General features: G+C 36.6%; 1 protein-coding gene across 1 annotated transcript; it reads right to left on the reverse strand.

Moving 5' to 3' along the window:
* Positions 1-771: 771 nt before the first annotated feature.
* On the reverse strand, positions 772-22,780 carry LOC125870797 (protein CHROMATIN REMODELING 5). The gene is made up of 31 exons (XM_049551313.1): positions 22,468-22,780; positions 21,182-21,919; positions 20,811-20,866; positions 16,869-17,312; positions 16,148-16,372; positions 15,923-16,006; positions 15,315-15,374; positions 15,130-15,233; positions 14,816-14,867; positions 13,513-13,576; positions 13,160-13,253; positions 12,988-13,075; positions 12,770-12,904; positions 11,244-11,435; positions 11,065-11,132; positions 8,913-9,006; positions 8,665-8,789; positions 8,509-8,572; positions 7,762-7,974; positions 7,330-7,572; positions 7,083-7,193; positions 6,858-6,944; positions 6,491-6,673; positions 5,676-5,756; positions 5,354-5,584; positions 4,994-5,149; positions 4,735-4,912; positions 4,449-4,630; positions 2,068-2,421; positions 1,891-1,984; positions 772-1,664 (listed from the first exon to the last, which is right to left on the reverse strand). Exons 2-31 carry the CDS (start codon positions 21,819-21,821, stop codon positions 1,243-1,245), a joined length of 5,124 nt encoding a protein of 1,707 aa, XP_049407270.1. The 5' UTR covers positions 21,822-21,919; positions 22,468-22,780; the 3' UTR covers positions 772-1,242.
* Positions 22,781-24,176: the final 1,396 nt, after the last annotated feature.

Below are 24,176 nucleotides of genomic sequence, written 5' to 3' on the forward strand. Positions count from 1 at the left end.
TAATTAAAGGTCCTTGTAAATTGTAATATGACTCTATTTATTTATTTTTAGATGTGCGTGCCACTTGTATTTTAAAATCAAACACGTATATTTTCTATGCTATAAAAAAATTATATTTAGACATTCTAGAAGTATATTGATTTTAATATTTATGAATTTATTTTAATGAAATTTCATGAAGAAGATAAATATTTTTGTTAAATATCTTTATTGACGTATTTTCCTATTATCTTAAATTACATTAGAAAACTATTTATTTATATTTTAATACACTTAATTTTGAATATAAGGTCTTAAGCGTAGAATTTCGATAGTCTAGTTGAATAAGTTATAATAAAAGTAAATTGAGTTTCAAAATATATATTTGATTTTGTAAATCCTCGATAGACACTATATAATCTAAATTTGAAATCAATACACTAAAGTTATTCTAATCAATTTTCCATTCAATGATATTCGTTGATAGTTGTTCGTGACTTCATTAACACAATACTGAGAATCAATTCTGCTGAGTTTATTTATACTTGAAAAAAAAATCAATAGCAACGCTCATATTACCTGAATCAGTAACAATATAAACAGAGACCCTCAACACAGTAAAGAAATTGAATGTGAGCTCTCGTCACAAGTATACATAACTGAGCTGTACTTTATGGTAATGCAAGATAAAAAGGTAAAACTCTAAACCTGGTAAAAACACATCGGCAGCGGCGTCGTGCATGAAGAAACCAGTAAATGCAGAAAACTAATCAATGGAGAAGAGTAGTCAAGTGGAGTAAAGAATAATGTTGAGTTATTGAATAAGCAAAATTTGATAATGTACACTTCGCAAAAAGCATAATACATACAGACTGTGACAAACTGTCACATATGACCTAAGGAAATGCTCTTTCACTATCCATTATATACTTCAAAACAACAAAAAAAAGACTGGGATTTTATCTATAAAGGGAAGAAATCTGTGCCCTAGAAATTTCAATATAACCAAATCTTCATCTCCTGGATCTAGGAATGGCGCCTCCAAGTTCACCGTTTCTGGCTTCTAAATGATGCAGTCCTTTGGTTTACAGTTGGCTTCAGAATAGCAGGTAAGTGGCCAAGGAATTAGCAAAAATTTGTATTCCCATGGACCAACGCAATTCCAGGTAAAGAATATTAGATCGAAGCAGCAAAAGCCACTGAGACAAAATTGAATGGCTTTCCTGCAGGGGCACTATGGCAGTTTATGTCCAGTAGAAGAAGCTATCTGGGACCGGACGAGAAACCTGGTCTCTGGGGCAGGCCAGACTGATGTGTTCTGTAAGGCCTACCATTACCTGACTGTTTGCTATCTAAAGGAGCTGCGCCAAGAATCCCTGATGATAAGTTGGGTTCAGGAAGGCGTGTACCATTAGGCAAAGCTCTTTGATGTTGGGGCTGAACTTGCGAATGAACATCAGCTTCAGCTCTTTTCCTTCGTTTCCATGCTTCAAATTTAGCTGCATCAAAACCTCGGGGAATAAAACCTGGCGTTGGATGCGCAGGTGCAGAACCATTAAATTGCGACGGTCCTACCCGTCCTTCTACATGTTGCTCCTGTTTAAGTTTAGAATAAATCTGACGAAGCTTCTCGCCAGACAAATTTGAAAATGTTGAGACATAATTCCATAAACGGACTGTCATCCCTGTAGCCAAATTTTAAATGAGCCCTGTTAACTAATGCATTTAGGAGGAGAGAAATTAAGAGAGAAAGCATAGTGTTCCATTTCCACATTCATATGCTGTTTCATAACTAAGAGAAAAGGACTCATGCACCCACACCTCCACTTCAGGTAGAGAGGGGCTCGAGAAGGAGCAGTAAGTTATAAACTATAAAGCTTAAACCAAATAATGATAACATAAGAGGCTTACTTTCTTGCTTATGTGATTCATTCTCATATTCGAAAACTATTTGATCAATCCTGCGACCAAGAAGCTGCAAGTAGTTCCGTATTTTGGCCAACACCTGGTGCGATAAAAAGATTCAGACCCATTGAAAGAGAGATAGAAATAGAGGGAGAGAGAGAGAACTGAATTTAGAATATTAACCTTGTCCTTAGGGAGATCAGCACTAGTAGTTTGCAATCTTTGAAGACGCTTAAGCGTCTTTTCCTCATACATCATCACATCTTCACACCATTCCATCCATTTCACCTCTTTAAACTGCTCATAAACTTCCTCATTATCTGACATTTCACCTTCCTCTTTGACCAACGGTTCAACCTTCTTTTGACCTTTAGCAGCTCTGCCTCTACCCATTTTAGCATTTCCAGATGAGCTTAATTTACTTTGTTTACCCTTTCCAAGAGGTGCTGTGGTGCTGGGAAGGCTTTCCTTCTGCTTGTTGGAAGTCTTACGGCCCACTTTTAAACTAGTGTTCTTCCCACCAACAGCTGCAACTTCCTGGTAGCAAAACTAATGAGGGTAAGGTATACAAGTAACTGAAAAGCTAAAGTTCTTAGAATCCACACACAACATAAAAAGATTAGTTAACTTCCACATCCTACAGCTGGAAGAACATCTGCAAACTAAGAGGAAGAAAATACAACAACAAACACAACGGAGTTTCAAGAAGAGGCAACTATATGCATTCACTGCACTTGCTAGTTGCTGGTAAAGCAGGTATCAAAAGTCAGAAAGAAGCACACTGAAGACTTGTGGTTGAACAAATCAAAGATATTGATACAGTTGACCATTGTAAAAATAGAGATCATGTCCTGACTGATATAAAAGCAGCAGCATGAGCACCACGCTGATGGAGTTCACTATTTATGTCAATGACTCCCCACGCAATGAGACCAGAACATACTAATATGGCATCGCTATTTTCCTTCTTGAAGGCAAGAGAAGAAGAAGTGTAAATGGGGCAGGTCAATCTTTTTCTGACCAAGAAAAGAATTCATCTTTCGCCTTTGTGTTGTTTAGTACAACTAGAGGAGGTGAACCGAGGGCTTTGGTCTGAGTGATAAGAGCGCAAAGTATCAGGTGTGGTTTAGGTGCGTGTCACAGAATTATATTCTGCCGCAAACAGAATCTTGGTATTTAAGTGAAGAAGGGCAGAGGAGCAGGCCCACTATCTACCGACTTTCAAACTGTGCACCACCAACTCTTGGGAAATTTTCTCGATTATCAAAAAAAAAGGTAATATTGGAGAGGTAAAGAACGTATGTAAGCCAAACATTTTTTTTGAATTTGAATTTTAGTATGTAACCCAAACATTAAACTTTGAATGGACCAATAAAGCTAATGTGGAGGGACTTGGAAACACTGCACAATGAACATGAACCATGCAGATCCTCCTGCCTTTCCACTTTTCAGGTAGAAAGTCTTGGTGCCTGTTTGAATTGGCTTTTGACTTATGACTTATAAGTCAAGCAATAAGTTAGAAATTCTAACGTATGACTTTTGGCTAATTTTTGTTATTTTGACTTGAAAACAAACGCTTATAAGCATTTTTTTTATTTTACCCAAACACTATAAACTGCTTAAAAGCTACTTTTGGCTTAAAAGCACTTGAAATAAGCCAATCCAAATAGGCTCTTAATCTTGAGTAAAAATGCGTGCTCTTTTGCATATTTCTATGTGTAACATGGCCATAGATTATGTTTAGATCCTTCTGCCATGATAGATTTTCTTGGTTCTTACTGTTCTCAGCGAAGTAACTTTTTAGAGCCTTCTCCAACTTTGCTGGTTCACACCAATAAAATACTTCACCCCTCAAAAAAAATTTAAAAAAAGCTTTGCTGACCCAAGAAACAAAATACAAAATACAAAATCCAAGGGTAATCTTTCTACTTAAGTTATTACTGATTATCCATTACTCTGTTTAACCGATGATATAGGGAGAGGGGAGGGAACCCTTGTAAGTTTGATTAAGTGATTTCTCTTATTTACTCCTAGAAGCATATTCAAATGACAGTCTAAATAATACCACTCTCTAATCTGCGTTGAATTTCTTCAATAGCATTTTGGACACAGCAAATTTATTACCAAACATTCATTGACACGGAGCAAAACCCCACATACATTATTACTTCTAGTAAAAGAACACAAGGACTGAAATTTCAAGATGCTATGGGTTAACAGACAATTGTATTAGTCCCTTAGACACATCAAAGTCTGCTAAATCATGCATCAACACTTCCCTGTAGCACATAGACGCAGCTTCCAGAAATGAAGTACAATCTCAGTTCTAAGATTGTAATTTGATAAGTTATGTTCATGTCCTTTTTGTCATCCTGAATTTTTCAATTAGATAATAAAGTGCTGATTCTCGGTTACAAAATATATTTTTTGTCTGATCTGTCTCACTAGCAAACTACACAATGCTCTCGACAGCAATTGAAAGGAAAATGATGGCATAATATGGAAAGATGGAAATAACAAGCAATTTTAATGAATGTAGAGACTCAGGAGTGAGTATTCTATACCATTTGCAGAAGTTGAGAAGCTCTCTCCTTCAACTGCGGAGCTCTTGGCAAGAAAGTCTCATGATGTTGTAATTCCACTGGAGCAATCTTCTTCATGAGGCCAAGTTTTTCATCTAACCGTATCTTTTCCCAGTTGCCAAATCCATGATAATGAATTCCAAGAAGCAGTCTGGCGTCATCCTCTACCAAATAAAGGAGTTAAGGCAACCACAGAATTTTCCAAGATGAAATGGGAAGGAAAATGGAAAGAACAAGAGTCTAACAATAAAAAAGGGCTTCAACTTACTCTGGTTCCAGCCACAACCTTTAGACCAAGTTGCAGGCTTTAGATAAGCCAAAGCACGGAACTGCGAGACAGGATCTGCATATCGAGAAATGCGCTTTGCTAGGAGTTGAAGTTCCTCAACACGGCCCAATAGTTCATCAGCCTTCACAGGAACACCAAAAAAATCTAAGAGAGGTCCCTGAAGGTGAAAACACACGAAATGTCAGCTCAAGTGCATCATCGCCCAACTCTTCAAAAGTACATTATGAACTATACAAACCTTTGGGTCAACAACTTCACCTTTAACTGCTTCTCTACAGCCATCAATTAATGAGTCAAAAAGCTCAACTTGAGCTTCAGTTGGCGCCGCTTCAACTGCCCCACCAACCTCTGATGATATTAAGTCAATTTGGCTATCATTACCAAACTTCTTGACCTAAAATTAGAGAGATTAATGATTTTGATATCTACACAATCAAATAATTTGATCAAAGACGAGATGTTACCACGAATAAAACACATGGATGGAAAGAAAATAAAAAACTGAAGCAACAAAGGAACTGTCCTTTCCAACAAATACATTTTATAAGTAGAACAAGAGAGCCAAAATAAACTCACGTACATAATTAACTAGCCCTACCTCACGAGAAAAACGTGTGGCGTCTCTTTTTGACAAGTTCCCAAAAGACCATCCTCTCACTTGAGCGGAAGCACCATCAATTGCCGGAAGTGTGCAGCTAAAATCTCCCTTGCGACGCTTCGGGAACCTTTCCTGAGCATCAACACCCTTCTTTCTTTTATTAGTTACCACCAGAGGGCTAGCTTCTGCATAACTCTTTTTATTTCGAGCAGCTCGAGGAGCCAAAGCGTCCTATCAAAGAAAATATCATAAAATAAACAATTCATCAGTATAGGAACCATTAGAGAAATGCATAAACCCCTACTAAAGTAGTATTATATACTTCAGCGTGTGCAGTAGCTTCTGGCTTTATCCATCGACTCCAAAAAGTTGCATCATCTTCAGCACCACAGAAATTGGCAACCTGCATAGAGAAATTGCAAAGCACGGTTATACATGGAACAAAGAGGGGAAAAATTGAAGTCTCAAGCATGCCTGACCTCCAATCTGAGAGAAATAAAACTTAGTGAGGACAAGAAAAGGAGAGAAGGGAAAATCAAATGGAAAAGATGCGCCACTAAGTTAGACAAATCAAAAGAGGAGAAAAAAAACAGCAAAAGGAGAGAATTTCAGATAGTATCCAGGTGTTTCCCTTGTAATGAGGCAGTGGAGACAAACCAACCATTTGTTCTTACACTAAAAAGTAACGGCACAGATTTGGGCACTATTTCCCAGTCTCACAGAAACCAAATGGAGAATGCCAGAGCATACAGCAGGTCTCTTGAGCTGCTGGATCAGGAGGGGGGGAGCAAGAGCCAAAAGAAGTAGCAAAATTTAGTTCCACACTATATATGGTCGACAGTATGGATAGAAATAAACAATAGATGTTTTGAAGATAGTTTTTACTTCCATTCAGAAAATCAAATGGAATTATATTATAGCCTTCTATGTTTGGTGTAAAGAGAAATGTGTAGAGGAAGCTGATCAGTTAGTAGATCTTTTAGGATCTTTGTAATTACTATTTTGGGGTATGATTTGATCCACAATATTTTGAAGGTTCTCCAGGATGTCCTTAATGTTGACGAATACAACTTCACCAGTTTCAAAAAGAAAAAAAACAGAGCAAAAATATCTGCAAGAAGGGAAATTGTAACTTGCCTTAAAAGCACTCAGCAACTCCTTCCCTTCCTCTGCCTCAGCTCCTTTCTCTTCAACCTTTTCAGCCCGTTCAAGAATTTCATCAATATCCAAACTGAGAAGCCTTTTCTTGCTTTCTTCGTCATTTTTGTCTTCCTTAAATAGTTCCTCAGCGCCAAACCTCAAGATGGCAGAGAGCTCATTCTACAATCACAGCAGGCAAACAGTAATATATAGACTATCTAAAAGATTAAAGATCAAATATGTTCTAACAGTATATAATTTTATCTTCATCGTATTATTTGAGTTCAGTCTATATCAGAACAAAAATAAAATCTTAACACCAAATCTATCAGATATTTGTGACTCTACCACTACGATTCCATACCTTATCAAAGAGACTTCCTTTCTTGGTTTCTTTCTTCTCTAATTTACCCTCTGCATTCAGTTTTTGAATCACCAGATGATCAAGAACCTGCAAGTAAAACATGACCGATAAAACCATCATGCCTCCAATATACAAAACTGTCACACCTGATTTCTCAACAACATATCATGTCACATTAAAAAACAATGGAATTCGAACATTCAATGCATCCATATCTTGTCTTACCATCTTCTTCTTAGCACGTTCCAAGATATCTTCCTCCACACTTTTACTTGTAACGAATCTGTAGATGTTGACAACTTCTTGTTGTCCTATCCTATGAGCTCTACTCATTGCCTGATTAGGACAAACAAAGATGATACAGCATAAAGCAGCATGTTAAACATGGCAATTTTTTCACAAAATCCATCTTTTGATTTTGCTAATTGCAAACCTTTACACAACACACGTAAACAAACAAGTTCTTCCTAACCTGCAAGTCATTTTGGGGATTCCAATCAGAATCAAATATGATAACAGTGTCTGCTGTTGCTAGATTTATACCCAATCCACCAGCTCGTGTCGACAGAAGAAAACAGAAATCGTCACTACCAGGTGCATTGAAGTGGTCCATAGCCTGCTGGCGCAACTCAGACTTTGTACTACCATCAAGCCGTTGATATTGGAATCCTTTGATAGACAAATATTCTGCCAGTATGTCAAGCATCCTAACCATCTGCATTCAGAAGAGGATTGACAGAACTTACTCAGCTAGTTGAAAGCACAGGTGAACATCATCATGACTAAGAGTGAGCCTCAAAACATGCCTTCTATAACAGTTCCTACAACTAAGAGTAGTAACATAAATGCTCTCTACATATCTTTTAAACCATCTCTCATAGCATAGGGAAAAGGAGTTACGAACCTGAGAAAATATCAACACTCGATGCTTCGTTTCATGCAATCTGTCCAGCAGCTTGTCAAGTATAACAAGCTTACCACTGCTAAGTATAATTCTTTCCAATTTTGTGCTGCCAAAATAATTTGCATCCCCACCATAACCATGGTCCGCACTTTCAAATAAAAAGGGGTGATTGCAACATTTCTTCAACTCCACCACAATATTTAAAAGTGAAACCTACAAAGTTCACAAGACCAACATAAGCAAAATAAAGAGTAGTTCTTTATGTACTATCAAGAAAATAATCTGTACCGTAGACAATTATTTTAGTATGCATAGGTCACTAAAGATACTATTGGAACGTATAAGTAGAACGCAATGGAGATCACGTAACTTCTTTTCCTACTTCTGCCATACTTTGTCATGAAAATTCATGTTTGTGGAGAAACCCCATACTGCCGCTCATTCAAATCAAAAATCAAGATCTCTAGTTTGGGAAGATTAAATTAAATCTACATTGTAATGCTATTATTTATTTCAAATTACTAAAGGAACGAAAACAGATTTGAAGTTTGGACACCACATCAACCACTACCCGAAAATAAAAGCTTTCCACTTATTTACACATTATGCAAGTAAAACTACGCTCATCTTAAAATGATGGCAGGCAAAGTAAGTAGTCAAAATCTTTGAAGAAATATTAAGAAAATACAGCGAGGGAAGTGACGGTATCCATATGAAGGAATAGAAGATTAAGGGTCCTCTGACAACCTGATTCCCACGAACACCTTTATTCAAGTCTTGAAAATTCCTTTCCAAGATCCATTTGTAATACCTACCAAATAAACATGGAAAATGATTGAATTAAGAAAACTAGGTGCTGCTAACAATTTAAAGGTAAGTATACATTAATTCAATGGGCAATACTGTTTCTGTAGTGGTGACATCTCAACCCTAAGAATTCGTTCAATCTTTGGAGGAAGTGACTTCTCCACATCTTTTATGACCCTCCTGAGAATGTGAGGCCTCAATTCCTTGTGAAGATTCGCAAGCTACAATACAATATAACATTCCCTTAAAAAAGAACGTCCATGCAAAGCTCACCAGACTGTAACAAAATTGCATGCAGAGAGAACAGACAAAAACGACCAGGATAATAACATTTCTAAGGATACCTCCATTTCATTAAATGAACTAAGATTCTTATAATTCTGGACAAAATCATCCTTGCTCTTGAACTTATCAGGATCAAGAAAGTGGAGTAAGGCCCTGCCAAGGTCATGAACAAATAGACATATTAACCAACTGAGACATATATGACCTCACAAAAGCTTTTATAAAATGATGGGAATCGCTTCTTTCTTTTTTTCTTTTTCTTTCTTTTTGAGGTAAAGAATGGAGATTCATCGCTTCTTTCTTTTTTTCTTTTTCTTTTTCTTTTTGAGGTAAAGACTGGAGATTCTATTTTAACCAGTATGCAGGGGCTAAAATGAACAGGTAGGAATAAGATGTTCTCAGATATACAAGAAAAGAATTGAATGCAGTTCTTACCGAAATAAACAAAAAGAGACTAGTTGGAGGTTATTCTTGATAGAAGGAGAGTACAATTAAGTATTCAATTTTAAAGCAAACAAACAAAATAGAAGATTGCATGCAGTATTATACCAAAAGAAAAGGAAAGGGTCTAGATGGAGATTACTGGATAAGCGGAAAAAGAAGTAGATTGAGTAGCTACTCGTGACAGAAGGAGAATACAATTCAATTTTAAAACAAGAAGTCAAAAACAAAAGGTTTTGCCTCAAAAATGCTCATAAAGAGTGTCTTAATTAATAGAAGGAGCATACAAATACACCCTGCAGCTAGTGAGACAGAGCTAGGCACTAAAGAATTTAAGAGAATGAATTTGGAGATACTTGAAGCAGAAATAATTGAACATTCTTCGAGAATGGAACTTGAGAAACACTGATGAGCAATTCCATTTATGATGTCAAACACATCCATTGCATAGATAGAGGCAACACCATAATCATTACTAGGAAGTTACATGGCCTGCATTCTCTTCTCTCTTTTTTTCATTGCCAGGGAAGTGAAACATTTTAGTCAATGCCCTGAATTCAACGATGTACTATGCTTAAAAGATGAAGAATTGTGGTTGGTATAATGGTAAGAGCATAGCCCGTGATGTGTGGGCCAGATACACGTCATGGATTCAAGTATTCAGCCCTGCTGCATACAAAAGCCTGGTATTTAAGTGGAGAAGGGTATAGGACCCACTATCCACTGAGTTTTGATCTGTGCACCACTCGCCCAGGAGGATGTCAGTTACCTTAAAAAAAATGAAGAACTGTATCTAAATGCTACTGTCAATAGGTGGTAGAGAGCACGTCATGATCAGTTCAAGGGAGAGTATCTAAGTTCTGCTGGGTCGATGAGTATTAGATGCATATTTCCTGAAACAATCTAGGTAATACATAAACTCGCATCTCAACCTGGTCTCTTCCAGACCATTCTTTCCAAGTCACATGATGATCCTACATTCTTCTGTTAGCTAGGCACATTCCTTCTACCTCTTTGCTTTCTGCTTATTGCAAACTGATCAAATAATAACAATCAAAAAGCAACAGTATAAGACATTCATAAAGATACAGATGACCAACTGTGATCCTTTTTTTTATTTAATAGGTAGTGATCAAATGTTTTCCTATTCAGAGGCAAATAAACTCTTGCAAGATAAAGAACCTCTAGACATAATCTCAGTCGCAAGAAAAGACAGACATTACTTGACATTTGTAACTTCTTTTTAATAAGTAATTACAGCTTTTATAAATTTGTGCACTAAGCCAGTGCAATAGGCATAATTACAGGTTGTGCAATCCCTCTATTGTGTCTAACATTCCACATACATCTAGTACAATAACTAGATTGCACCAAAAAGCTACCAAAGAAAGACATCTCTGTTTAAGGCTGTGCATGTTACTCTTTTTGCCTTCAAAGATTATATAGTTTGTTTCGAGCCAGATAGCCCACCAAATGACCTGAGGTATGGTGTTCCAAGTTTCAGAGATTTCTTCCTAAGCCCCTCTCGATTCCAGCCATGCAAAAGCTCAATCATGGAATTAGGCATGGTCCAACTTATGCCTAGAATTACAAAAAACATGTTCCCTAGCTTGTGATATCTGCTTAAGACTTTTTATTACCATTCCAAACAGATTAACTAGAAGATACTACTCATAAACAAAGTTATATTCCACACACAATGAATTAATCAGTAGGACATCAAAGTAAAACCAAATATAGAAATACAATAAAAGAAGAGAAAGCTCCTACCATAGTTCTTCAACGCTGTTCTGCAATGGAGTACCAGTAATAAGCAACTTGTTCTTCGTGTTGAACTCCTAAAGATGCAAAATAAACACAAAAAAAAAAGAGAGAAAATATATGAGTGCTCAGAAATGCCAGCGACATATACATGCTTGATAGAAATTCAGCAGGAGAAGTCATCATACCAGAAGTGTTGTATAAAGAGAAGCCTCACTGTTCTTTAACCTGTGCGCTTCATCAACCATAAGGTAGTTCCACCTTATCTTTGAAAGCACAGCCTTGTCCTTCAATAGTACCTCATAAGTAGTAAGCAGTGCATCAAATTTGGTAGTCCTGCCAACTTTATTATCATTGTAGAATTCGTATTGTTGACAGACCTGCAGAGATCACATGCAAATAAAATAGCATGTAAAAAAGATCTAGACAAGCAACAACAGAAAGTCATATCTATTCAACTTAATTAAGAAGTAATTGAGTATAAGAAGCACGGTCAGGAGAACCAAATAAGAAAGAGGATTCTCCCACATTGCAGCATATAGAGAGTTGAGAAGAAGTCAAGAGCACCAAAATTCTCCCACATTGCAGCATATAAAGAGATGAGAAAAAGCCAAAAGCACTATCTGTTTACAAAAGAGTACAATCAAGATATCCAATAATAGCTTTTGGAGAGAGATTTGGAGCAATTCACAGCTAATAAGGGTTATGCAAAATATACTCAACCACCAGCCTAATATGATGATTCAAGGAAAGCAACTCAATGATTGCATTCCAACACTTCCCTCAAAAATCTTTTACTAGAAATGCAATCCTCAAGTAACATCTGAAGCCATTTAGTTGGCTCACCTGCTTGCTTCCCCATTCAACTAAATTTGGTATTTTGCTTCAGAGTAGAACAACAAGAATTCTGGTCTAGCAATGAACTATTTTTTACAGCATAGCAGCATTCCAAGGGAAACATGATAAGAACTGACCAAACAAGAATTCATAAAGCAATGTGTATCAGCTACGATTCTTAGCAACAAAACCAATAGTGATCAAAATACGTCATACTATCAACAAATGACCATATTCAGAATACATATACTAAAATTAATGAGTGAAACTGGACCCAATAGTTTTAGCTTTCTACTTCTGCATCTTGTACAAGAGTCTATTTTCTAAATGAGAAATGTAAATAGCAGTATAGTCAGTCAGTCGGGTATTATTGGAGTTTTACTATAAGTTGAAACTATGAAATTAACATATTTTTTAATTAATTCAGGGCTAAACCACCCGATATTCATGAGCACACTGCACAGTGTTCTCAAATGGTTGGGCTTGGAGTGTGAGTGTTTTTTTTGGGGGGGGTACAGCTCCTGAAGTGCCAAAACCAGGGTTTGCTTACAAAGAAAAAAGAATGTACAGAGAAGTAATCGAAAAAGAATAAATACCCTTCAGTATTTATAAACATCACACCCAACAAAAAAAGACCGCAACATGCAGACAGCATATCAAGTAAATTAAGAATGTACAGACAAGTAAATTAATAATGAAGACACTAGAAGTAAAATCACACACAATTGTGCTTGAATATCATCGTACAACATTCCTGGAAAAAGAATACAGATAGCATTTCCCTAGAGTCATTAAAGTTAACAACTGAGTAACTAGATAATTACTAAATCAAACGAAATACAGTATGAACAGTGAACATTGTATAATCCAGACTTACCTCACGACTTGCACGTGCTCCGACATAGACAATAACGTTCAGATCAGGCAGCCATTTCCTAAACTCTTTTGCCCAATTGGCGAGAGTTGATAATGGGACAACAACAAGAAATGGTCCATGAATTTCCTGAGCATTCTGCAGGGACAAAAAAACAATACCGTTTACCAAAACTGAAATAGCAATACTTTGCAGAGCAGAAAACAAAGAGAAGTCCTTGCCTGAAGAAAACCGAGCATTGAAACTGACTGAACAGTTTTGCCAAGGCCCATTTCATCAGCTAATATAACATTAGTATCATTCCTCCAACTGTGCTGTGAGAAGACATATCAGAAAGCAAAAACTAGTGGGAAGAAAACATATTCAACCATAATGCAGAGCCAACTGCATTACCTATTAACCAGAAAATTTAAGCCTTCAAGCTGATAATCTCGAAGTTTCCCACCCTTTAACCATTCAGGCTGCTCTTCAAGCTTCCTCAAACTACCTAATAAGGTATCAGTTTTAAATTGACAATGCCATCAACATTCAACAGATAGTAAGAAGGAACACAATGAACAATATTGTAAAGAAGACAGATGAGATGGGTGAGGCCTGTTTCTAATTTGCCTTTAAGAATTTATCTGAGACTAGAGACAACACAGAAAGAGACGTGAACGTATGGAATGACGAGTTGAAATTGGAGTGGGCAGATGTTAATAACAGAATAAGAGGAGGAGATTAGTTGGAAAGATAGAAGGTAAAACCTCTGCTCTTTTTGCGCTGGAAATCCACTGATTTCCCTTGTACCATAATGGCAGCCTCACGAGCCTGCAAATTGCATAACAATTTAAAACTTTGAAGAAGAAGATAATCTCACCATGACCAAAAACGAACTAGATCAAATATATTGAAAAAGATAACAAAGTAACCATAAAAATAAATGACCATAAAAAGGAAGATATAGCAAGAAGGCACGAATTGATTGTCTCGAAAAGGAAAATGAATATGAGTAACAACTTTTAGTTAATTAAGAAAATGCAATGGAAGAACAATAGTGTGGAGGTACCATACAATCAGGGTAGGATGCAAAAGAAATTCAATTCCTACACCACAATCTTGATCATATCAATGAAACAAGATCCCGATATCAGTCCTCAGAAGGTCAAGATTCAATGATTCAAAAGTAATTTAGTAAACAAACCTTCTTGACCTTAAAAGCGTATAGAAAATAAACCTTTTGCCAAACTCAACCCCAAAGCTCAGCTATGAGATGAGAATTGCCCATAACCATAAGGAATAATGGTCCCATTCCCTCAATCGGTGAGGCACAGTCAATAACCCCCCTCACACGTCCATGGGCTGGAAAGTATGACATGGATCCAACATTGGGTAACCAAAAACAGGGATGGGTTTGATTCAAATACTGTGATAAGAAAATGAACCTTGAGCCCGATCCAAAATGACTACAACTTCAACAAATGTGGAAAGCTTTAACACACAAATCCCCTCGGCCCTCTCGTACCCCCAAGATAGCATGGAGGTCCAACAATGGAAAACACAAAAACAAGAACGGGTATGTCTCTGATGCAATGAAAATAAATGGTAAGCTCATGAAGTAAGAATTTCCAAAGACTTCATATGTAGGAGACAACAGCTCAGTCACTTAACCAATATGGGATACTCCAACAAAGACAATCTTACTGATCACATATCGGAATATTAAAGTATTGTGCATGTTATCAGGAGAAGACCAACGTTTCCTATGTGATATTTTCTATAAATAAAATTGGTGGCATGCTGATTTCATTCATCAGATAAATGAAACAAGCAATTACTGTGTACTCAAGTTTCTCAAACACTTTTCCAGAAACAATTACTATCCAAATACGTTCACTCATTAATTTCACACTATAAACTCAATATTTATGATCATATACATTAATTATATCTATACATACAGCATTACTTAAGGAAATGAAAGAATTAATCAGTAACGCTACAGCATAGGAGGTGGATCCAAGAGGGATATGACATAACCATAAAGCTTATATGCGACCAAATTGCTACCTTGTACTCATCGATGGCATCTTGACCAAAAGCAATATCAACATCCTTCTCCCTGAGATAACATGAAGGAAACCCGCTAAGAACTCAAGCTTCAATTGCAATTTATACAGCCAAAAATACAACATTATTTGTTCAGCAGATAAAACAAATAACAAACAATCCAAGGCAGGGAGAGGCGAGAAAAGACAGAAGTACTCGCAGTTAACCAACCATTCTTCTCCAAGTAAACCACAAGAAACATTGTCTATGTAAAAACAACAGGCAGGATCAAAAGAACAAATAGAATAATACAAGCGCATAAACAATCTGCATACCAAGTTGCTTCAGCATAAGATAGCCCTTTCCATTTAACTAAATATTCTGGCACCACGTTACCATAACCATCTTTGCTGATTCTGTCTGCAATAACTCTCTCAACCTAAGTATGCGTCAACCAAAACGAGCATTAAGAACTGTGTGAACTGCAATGAGGTGACAGAGGTCTCTAAGAACAACAAACCTGACTGTTCAGTTTGATGATATCCAAGTCCATTTCCTTGCTCACGTCATTTACCTCGATCTAATGGACAACAGAACAAAGGGGCCATAAGAGAGGAGGCTGTAAATAATTTGAAAAATAAAGCATGCAGTTAACTATAAAATGTATCTCTTTGATACAAACCAAATTATTTTTTTTTATTTTTAATTAGGGGAGGGGTGGGGGTAGAGGAAACATCTACACAGTTAAACGGCAAGAAGCTCCTTCAACAGACTTTGAAGCTTAAAACTGCAAGAGCAAAATGTCCCCCACCCAAAAAAAAAGGAACAGAAAAATCATGGCTCCATGAGTAAATCAGTGACTCCTCTTTCTCATATATCAGAAATTTCAAATGTTCTCACAAGTCAGCTCCTCATTTCATATCAGCTAAAAAGCTGTGAAGACGTGAACCATGCAAAAGTCATTTATAAATCAAATTTGAATCTATCTAAATTGTCTTTAAAATATTTCCACTAAACAACCACAAGCACATGTGAGAAACTAAAATAGCCCATGCAAGTCAAGTCCTTTCTACTGGACTAAGAAATATATATCTCAAAGATTCTTGAGAAATGGTGCATAAAACTCACCTCCTCACGGGATACAGTCTTCCTATACTTCACATCCTCCATGACCCTTTTAGTGTAATTCAAAACCTTCTTAAACCCACTAAGCTGCTCAAGCATGGAAAAAATCAAGATAAAACTGAAATTAATCACTTCAATATATAGCTATCGTAACAGAATATGTAGCCAATCATACGAAAGAGTAGCAACATGAATTTGTTACTTCAATGCAGATCTGAAAAGGCATACATTTTGTAGCTCAACAAATGACTTCCATTGACAATGCAAATGAGACTGGCCTTTCCATTTTATTAAAAACTCCATCTCATTCCAATCTGGTTCAGAGTCATACAAATGACTTAACAACATAGGATCAGCTGATTTGTTATTCCTTGCAGCTTCTTCAGCCATGCCCTTTGGCTGATGCCATAAAACTTTCTCAATCGAGTCACAATCTTCCTCTTCAAGTTCTTCCTGTTGCATGAAATAATTGCTACACACTATCAATCAGGGCTTAAAAAGATAGCAAGGACATGAAAAGACTTGCTGATGTGAGATAATAAGCAAACATATCAAAATCCAGATTCACAAAGCACTAGCAATTTCACCAGGAACTTTTGTTTTTTAAAATGCAATTTCACCAGGCACATGCAATTTGTATGAAGGGCAAATGGCTCATGCATTGTCCAGTGAAAACGGTCAATGATATAGATGCACATAAAGAAACTACGGTAAGGTAAAGAAATTAAGATTCAAGCTATAAAATACATCCACCAGAAAAAGTTCAAACAAAAGAGGTGATAGATTTTGTTTTGGGCTGTCCCTGCATACTTTTGATGTAATTACGTAGGAGCACACTATTGGCGTACTCCTTTTGTTTATAATACCAGTTAACTTTTTCAAAAAGAAAAAAAAGTTCAAACAACAGATACACAGAAAAATGTAGTATGCATGGAACTCATGATAACACCTTTTGGCCTTTCTTTTGCTTGCTCTCATCAATTTCTTCACTCTCTTCACTCTCTGCATATGAAACTTTCCGAACCGCCCGACGACTCGAAGTTCGGATTTCACTATTCCTGCCAGATACACTAGCAGCAGAAGATCTACCACTATTTTTAAGGCGGAGATTTGCAACTCTTCTAGGCTTATTTCCAAAATCCTCATCACTCTCGTTTTCAGAATCATGTTCTGATGATTCTCCCTCTTCATATGATGTTCTACCCCTTTTCTGTCGAGCAGATGTAGCAAGAGACCTAACTACTCTGGTAGATTTTACACTATGCCCACCCCTATTCTTTTGCTTGCCTTGAGGTTTTCTGCAATATTCTTCATCTTCATCGGAGATGCCCACCTCATCATCGTCACTGTTGACCTCATCAGACTCTCCACCCTCCCAGTCATCATCCTTGTCCTGTGACAGCAAAGCAAATATCAAGGTCACTTGACGAGTACAATTATATTTAGAATTGTTTGATGCAAATTTACCAATAAAAGAAAAACGAGAACAAAATCACGACATCACTCAAATCCCAACTCACTGCAATGACAAGAAACTGAACAAATGAAAAGGAGAAGCGATTGTTTCAGTACCAGCTGAGCTTAGAGAACATTAAGTCTTTTTTTTAATCAGTTGCTTAGAGAACAAAACACCCCAATATACAGTTCATTCCACCACATACAAAGAACCAAAATTGTTGACATTTCCAGCGCATCCTTAAGGTATTTTTAATAAATAAAATCAACACTTGCCAAAAATCTAAAGAACTAAAAGCTTTTGAATATCTCAGTCAAGAGTTTGCTTAAATGAAAACGGTTACTGGGTAATTCATTTTAACAAATAACAAGTATGGATTTTATTGAAGTGATTAGCAAGTATTCAAGTACTTTTTTTTGTTTACCAACCAAAATTCTATGATTACAATCCAAGGATTTTTTAAATTTTTCATGGGTACAATCCAAGTATTATTAACCATTCATCCTACTTGATAACCTAAGGAGACCCAAATACTAATAACTTTTCTCAAAATATCACCCAAGAATCAAGATGTCATTTAAAAAATAGTACCAACTCTTTTACTGATCACAAACTGTGTGTTAAGCTTACAAAAGGAGCAAGTCCAGCCATCCACCATTGTTTTGACAAACTTCGGATTTAAAGAATGGGACAATTTGAGTGACATGGCAGAACATATATCTACTTTCTCCTTTCTGTTTTATTTTTCTTCATAATTCAACTTCCACCCCCTTCCAAAAAAAAATTTGTGTGTGCTGCGCACCATAGGTCTAAACTATGCATGAACCTTATTAGCTACAAATTGAACACAGCTAGGGTCTTTCATAGATCGAGATAGAGCACGTTTAATTAGTGGTAGTAGTTCCCTAGATGTGAAAAAAGTTGGTTCTGAAATAAAAGAACCTAGAAACCCCAAGCTGATGTAAAACGAGCATGGGAGTCCAACCTGATGCAAATGGTATGTTCTAAAATTGTTCTTTCTGGAGATAACTTTATAATACTTTACGAACTAGTGAACAATTATAGGAACCCATTTGGCCAAAAGAGCTTTTAATTTAACAAATTATGGGTGATGTTTGGAACATAAAAGAGGCATGGAAAGCATAAATTTAAAATCTGCTCTGAGGCCTATTGAAAAGGGACAAGAATAGGGAGCAATATATAAATGTGGCATACAAATCAATAGGAATGAAAAGCTGCATGAAGCATCAAATAAGCAAGAAAAGCTCCACAAAGGACCACAGAAAGAAGTCGCATCAAGTTTCTTCAAAAATATTATTGGTGGTTTCAATACAGCCCACATAAGTGACAATAAATTGTTACATATAACCCTACTCTGCAAAGAATTGGAAGATAGTCCTACTTACCATTTCCGTACTTTTCCAAGAACAAGTACCAGGATTTATTATCAAACCAAATTTACCTAAATACCAGTCAACTCGCTATCTTGACTTTTCAAATGATACTAACCAACTTACACCAGATATAAATAACGAGAATGCAGGATTCAGTGATCGAGCTGGATGAAAGTAATAATAACTAGAAAATTTAGCACCCAAGGGTGTGGTATAGAAATCAATGAAGTGGATGAAAATTATGGGAGATCACACATTCAAATCTTGGTAGAGACAAAAGACTGTTAGGTGATTTGTTTCCATCTGACTAAAAACCTTGGTGGATGGAGTCACCAGTACTTGTGTTGGTGCTAGTGTTGGTGAGATGTAGCAAGTACAAGGTGGAGTAGTCAAGGTGTGCTAGATGACTCAGACACAAATCTTAATATAAAAAGGTCAAATACATAGATAACCCATTAAAGCTGACATGAATTGCCAGTCATACACCTAAGGGTTGTGCCAATGACCAAGTAAGCACTTCTACTTGACATGTGTTCTAGTGGACATTTGAATCAAACAGACCTAATGCATGAGATGGAATCACAAATGATGTGTCAAATAGACAAATCAGTGAATGACACGTATATTCTTTTTTTTAAAAATATTTTTAACTTAGTTTGTAATTTAAAAAATAAATGGAAAAACACGTCCCCTCTCCTCCCCTAATCTTCTCCTTCTAAATCGGGAAAAGAGACTTCCCCTCCCCACTCGTTTTCTCCACCCAATCAAATAAACCTCCCTGCATCTTTAGAACTTCTGCTGTCTGCAGGCATTTTTCCATTGCAAATATCATTAGATGTGGCTTCTTTGTTCTATCCCTGTCTTTCGCTTCCTTCCTTGACCATAAAGTCCTTGACCCAAAGACCTTTTACATGTTCCTTCATGATGTATTATGTCCATCGTCTCTTTTAGGTGATTGATGGGTCAGGTAATGAAGCTTTTTTATGTTTATGTGTTACGTTGGGAAGAAAAATAGCATAGCGGATCCCATTGATGAACGATCACCGGAAACAATTCGCCGGAATCTCCATATTTTCCAGTGAGAAATAGCAAGCCAGAATATTTCTTGTTTCCAACATTGATCTTCATTTTTCATCCTTTACTCTTTTGAAAGGGGTCGGACCATTGTGGCAGTGAGTGGAGTTTGATGGTGTTTGTGAGTGTGTTTCATAAAGGAGGTAAGGGTCAGTCATGGAAGGGAGAGAGAAAAGAGAACCGTTTTGGGTTTTGGAAAAATGACTCACTCTCAAAAATTTAGGTACCATGCCATGACAGTCATGGGTATTCACATAATACACTATAGCAGAGGGTTTAACTGTACACAGGCTAGATAAGGTGCTTAATTGACAGTTTGTGCAACTTTAAGGGGTTATATATCTATGTTGGCCTAAAAAAGGTAGAAAAGTTCAAATTTAACATTAAGGAAGCCACCAATTCTGATCTTATTCTTCTCGAGTACAGTTAAAGTCATACAAGCATAAATGATCATTGGAAAAAGAAAAAGATAAAACATGAGATACTGTTTTCTGCTCATTTTGAGTCAAAAAGATCTGCTATAACATACAAGCTCGCCCTATCAAAACGAGCAGGGTTGCTTTTGCTGCCTATCATGTAGCTTAATTTTCATCTAAAACCCTCTCAAATCTTTAGTACCTCCATCTTCATTTTAGAGTCAAGATTCACACCATATATAACTCGTCACCATTTTATCATTAAATTTCATCCCATCAATATATCAAACATTATTATGACTATAATATTATAAACGGGATTTTCAAGTATTATATTTCAAAAATAGGCGACATAACATGAATTATAAGGACCAAAATTTCCTACTGCAAATATTATAAAAGTGGACATGCTAAAAGGTATGTCAAATGTTGGGAAGGCAAATACTATAGAAAAGGTAACAACATTCATCACATAGCATGAAGTACCAGTAAGCAATACAAGGCCAAGCAAGCCAAATAGTATATGACCAACACTACGCATAAGAGCACACCTTAATGCCCTTTCCACGGCCTGTGCTACCATAGTCAGGATCATCTGGATCATCTTCTGCAAGAAATAGGAAAACAATTAATAAAAAGGTTACGGTGAAGTCAACAATGAATCCGATCACAAATATATTCTAATAACTTCTTGACGACTAGCAAGAAAAGAGAAGAGGTTGATAAGAGCTATCTATTAAATGGATGGTTATTTAGTTTTTTCTATTCTCCTACTTTATATTCCTACAATCCTTTATTTTTCCCTGTGCTCGGCGAGTCCCACCACGGAAGAGGAAACAATTGAAAATCAGAATGACTATTCCCATCATGTTCTAGCTAGAAATTCATCATACATATGTTTATTAAAAAGAAAGGAATTTACCATCCTCACTGTCATCGTCCTCGTAATCAGCATACTCATTGTCATCCTGATCTTTTGAAGCTTTTGCTTTCCGACTTGCATACTTGCTGGCAGAAACAGGCCTCGACTGGGGCTTTGAACTATAACCACTTGAAGGGTTTGCAGCTCTGTAATGTAACGAGTCACTCTGATCATCACCATCTTGTTCATAATATTCATCAGATAACATCTCATCAGCGGGAACACTTCGACTCTTCCCCATGTCTTTCTGCCTTCCTTCATCTTCCGACTCCAACTGATCTTCCCTACCATCAGATACCTCATCAGATTCCTCCTCATTCTTATACTCTGATCCACTCTTCGACTCCTCACCAGAACCAGACCTACCTGAGGGGCCCATCGGTTGACAATCCTTCCAAAACCCAGAACCCCATTTCCCAGACAAATTAACTCCTCTTCCAGGCGGCACCTGATCCTCCGCAGCTGTTTCCACTTCTACACCACCTTCATCTTGTAATTGACCATTATCATCATTTTCACTCAAACTACCTTCCACTTCCTCGTTTCCTACATCCTGATGAATTCCCTGCATACTTTGTTCCCCTTGGCTTTTGTCATCCAACGTTACCGTTTCATTCGAGTAATTCCTATAAAAAGCCATACTGTGTCTTCACATTAAAATTTCAGTTGCTCTTGTCTTCCCAAAAAGGTAATTGCTTTCAAATGTATTAATGCCAGTTCTCTTCCCTCCAAAAACCTCTGAAGCGCAAGGAAAATTCAAAACTAATCAATAAGCAGAGCATTTCTCAACAAAAATGAAGTAACATTGCTAACAGAATATACTCAAAACAAACTAAAGTTCATTTCATGAACATCACAAACTATTTTAACAAAATTTGAAATTGCTCTGTATGATGCACCAACCATGTTCTGTGAATTCAAATTCAGATACCCAATTGCTTAAACTCAGCAAAAAAAATGATCCAGAAAATCACACAAGTCAATGAAAACACAGAACACAGTGTCCGACACTGAAAACAATGGATCGGTCACTACCCACTGAAGACCAAACAAAATCAATACAAAAACCATCTTTCTAACCCTAAACCAACCCAAAAAAACTAAATCTACGACCCCAAAACCCTAATTCCTCTCCAATCCATCAACCAAACCAACACTCCACAAAAAATCCGATGCTTATAGCATAAATTGATTTCAAAAAAAAACACAACTCAGTACATCGCAAACCAATAAAAACACAATCTACGCAACGTCTTTAGGCAAAAACAAAGTAATCGGACTCTCACCGGAAACTTACTTCACCGGAGAACCACAACCCACCTCCGGCGGCGCAAAAAAAAAAAGCAGAAGGTGTATAATACGACGACGTTTGTTTATTGAAACTTTTTTTTTAATTTGTTAAAGCGATTGTTGCTTATTGGAGGCTAAGTTAAGGATAAAAATGGATTAAAATCGAAATGATGAAGAAGATGAAGCAGGTGAATCGGATTTACCGGTGTGGTTTTTGATGAATTTCCAGTTTTTTTTAGAGAGAGAATGTGGGTGTTGTAGAGAGAGAAAGAGAGAGAGAAAAAGCAAAAATAATTTCTCAAGAGAAAAAAATATGAGAAGTAATTTTTTTTTATTCTCTTTTTTTTTCCCTTTTATCTTTGTTTTTTGATTTGTATTTGTAAGATAAATACATATATTCCTATATATTAAAATTTATATATAGAGAGAAAGTGGCATGTGGGAGAAAGAAAAAAAAGTTTTCATATGATGTTGTATGCGCATTAGAGTTCAACTAATCTTAATTCATATTTGTGTCACATATGGCTCCATTTCAAGGGTAGCGCCCTACTAAGGAATATCAATACCTATGGCGTTTTGCGGATTCGTATCGAGTAGGGCCTCATTCGTGGCAATAGAGCTCCTTGCTGAGGATTGTACCTATGGCTCGCAGATTTACGCTAAGTAGGGCCTCATTCGAGAGGTAGTGCTCCCCACTAAGTTTTTTTTTCATACCCATGGCTTGCATATTTGTATCGAATATGGGCCCATTCTTGGGGTTGTGCTCTCTATTAAGGACTCGGCCATAGATTTCCCAAGTAATATTTGGGGGGAAATTTGGCAAATAGTGTTTGTCCATACAATTTGTCATTATTTGGCAAATATTTTTGACAAATATCCCAAATACTAGCTTTTTCTAGTATTTGGGCCAAATCTCATTATTTGGGATCTTTTAAAAATTGAAATTTTACACCAAACTTTTATCTTCTACAAAAAACACCATTTATAGTAGTTGTTTGCGTTGTGTTACATAATTTTTTACGTGACCACTAAAGTAGTTATGAAATATTCGGTGAATATGAAAGTGATGATATGATTGTTGATGAACAATTGGCTCAGGGTAACAAAGTCATGTGCTTTGTCTACTTCACGATATATGGAATGATGCTTGTTGCATTCACTCCAAACTACCACATTGCTCTAGTGNCTTTATAGTAGTTGTTTGCGTTGTATTACATAATTTTTTACGTGACCACTAAAGTAGTTATGAAATATTCAGTGAATATGAAAGTGATGATATGATTGTTGATGAGCAATCGGCTCAGGGTAACAAAGTCATATGCTTTGTCTACTTCACGATGTATGGAATGATGCTTGTTGCACTCACTACAAACTACCACATTGCTCTAGTGTCATGGACACTACTTGTTATTTGTTGCAACGAAGATTTAATTGACTTGTAATACAAACTTATAGTTAGTTTTGATAGTTTTTAAAACTTATTGGTATAAATTATATTTTTTCTAAAAAGTGAAATATGTTTCCCAAATACTATACACATGGTGAAATTTCACCCAAAATTTCACTCAAATAATATTTGCCAAAAATATTTGAAAATTTATGGTCAAACGCTAGCTAAGAATTTTGTCATACCTATGTCACGCAGATTCTCGTCGGGTAGGGCTCAATTCAGGGGGTAGTGGTCCTACTAACGAACTCTCTACAC

Source organism: Solanum stenotomum, chromosome 7, assembly GCF_019186545.1.
Source record: "Solanum stenotomum isolate F172 chromosome 7, ASM1918654v1, whole genome shotgun sequence".
NCBI classification, from domain to species: domain Eukaryota; kingdom Viridiplantae; phylum Streptophyta; class Magnoliopsida; order Solanales; family Solanaceae; genus Solanum; species Solanum stenotomum.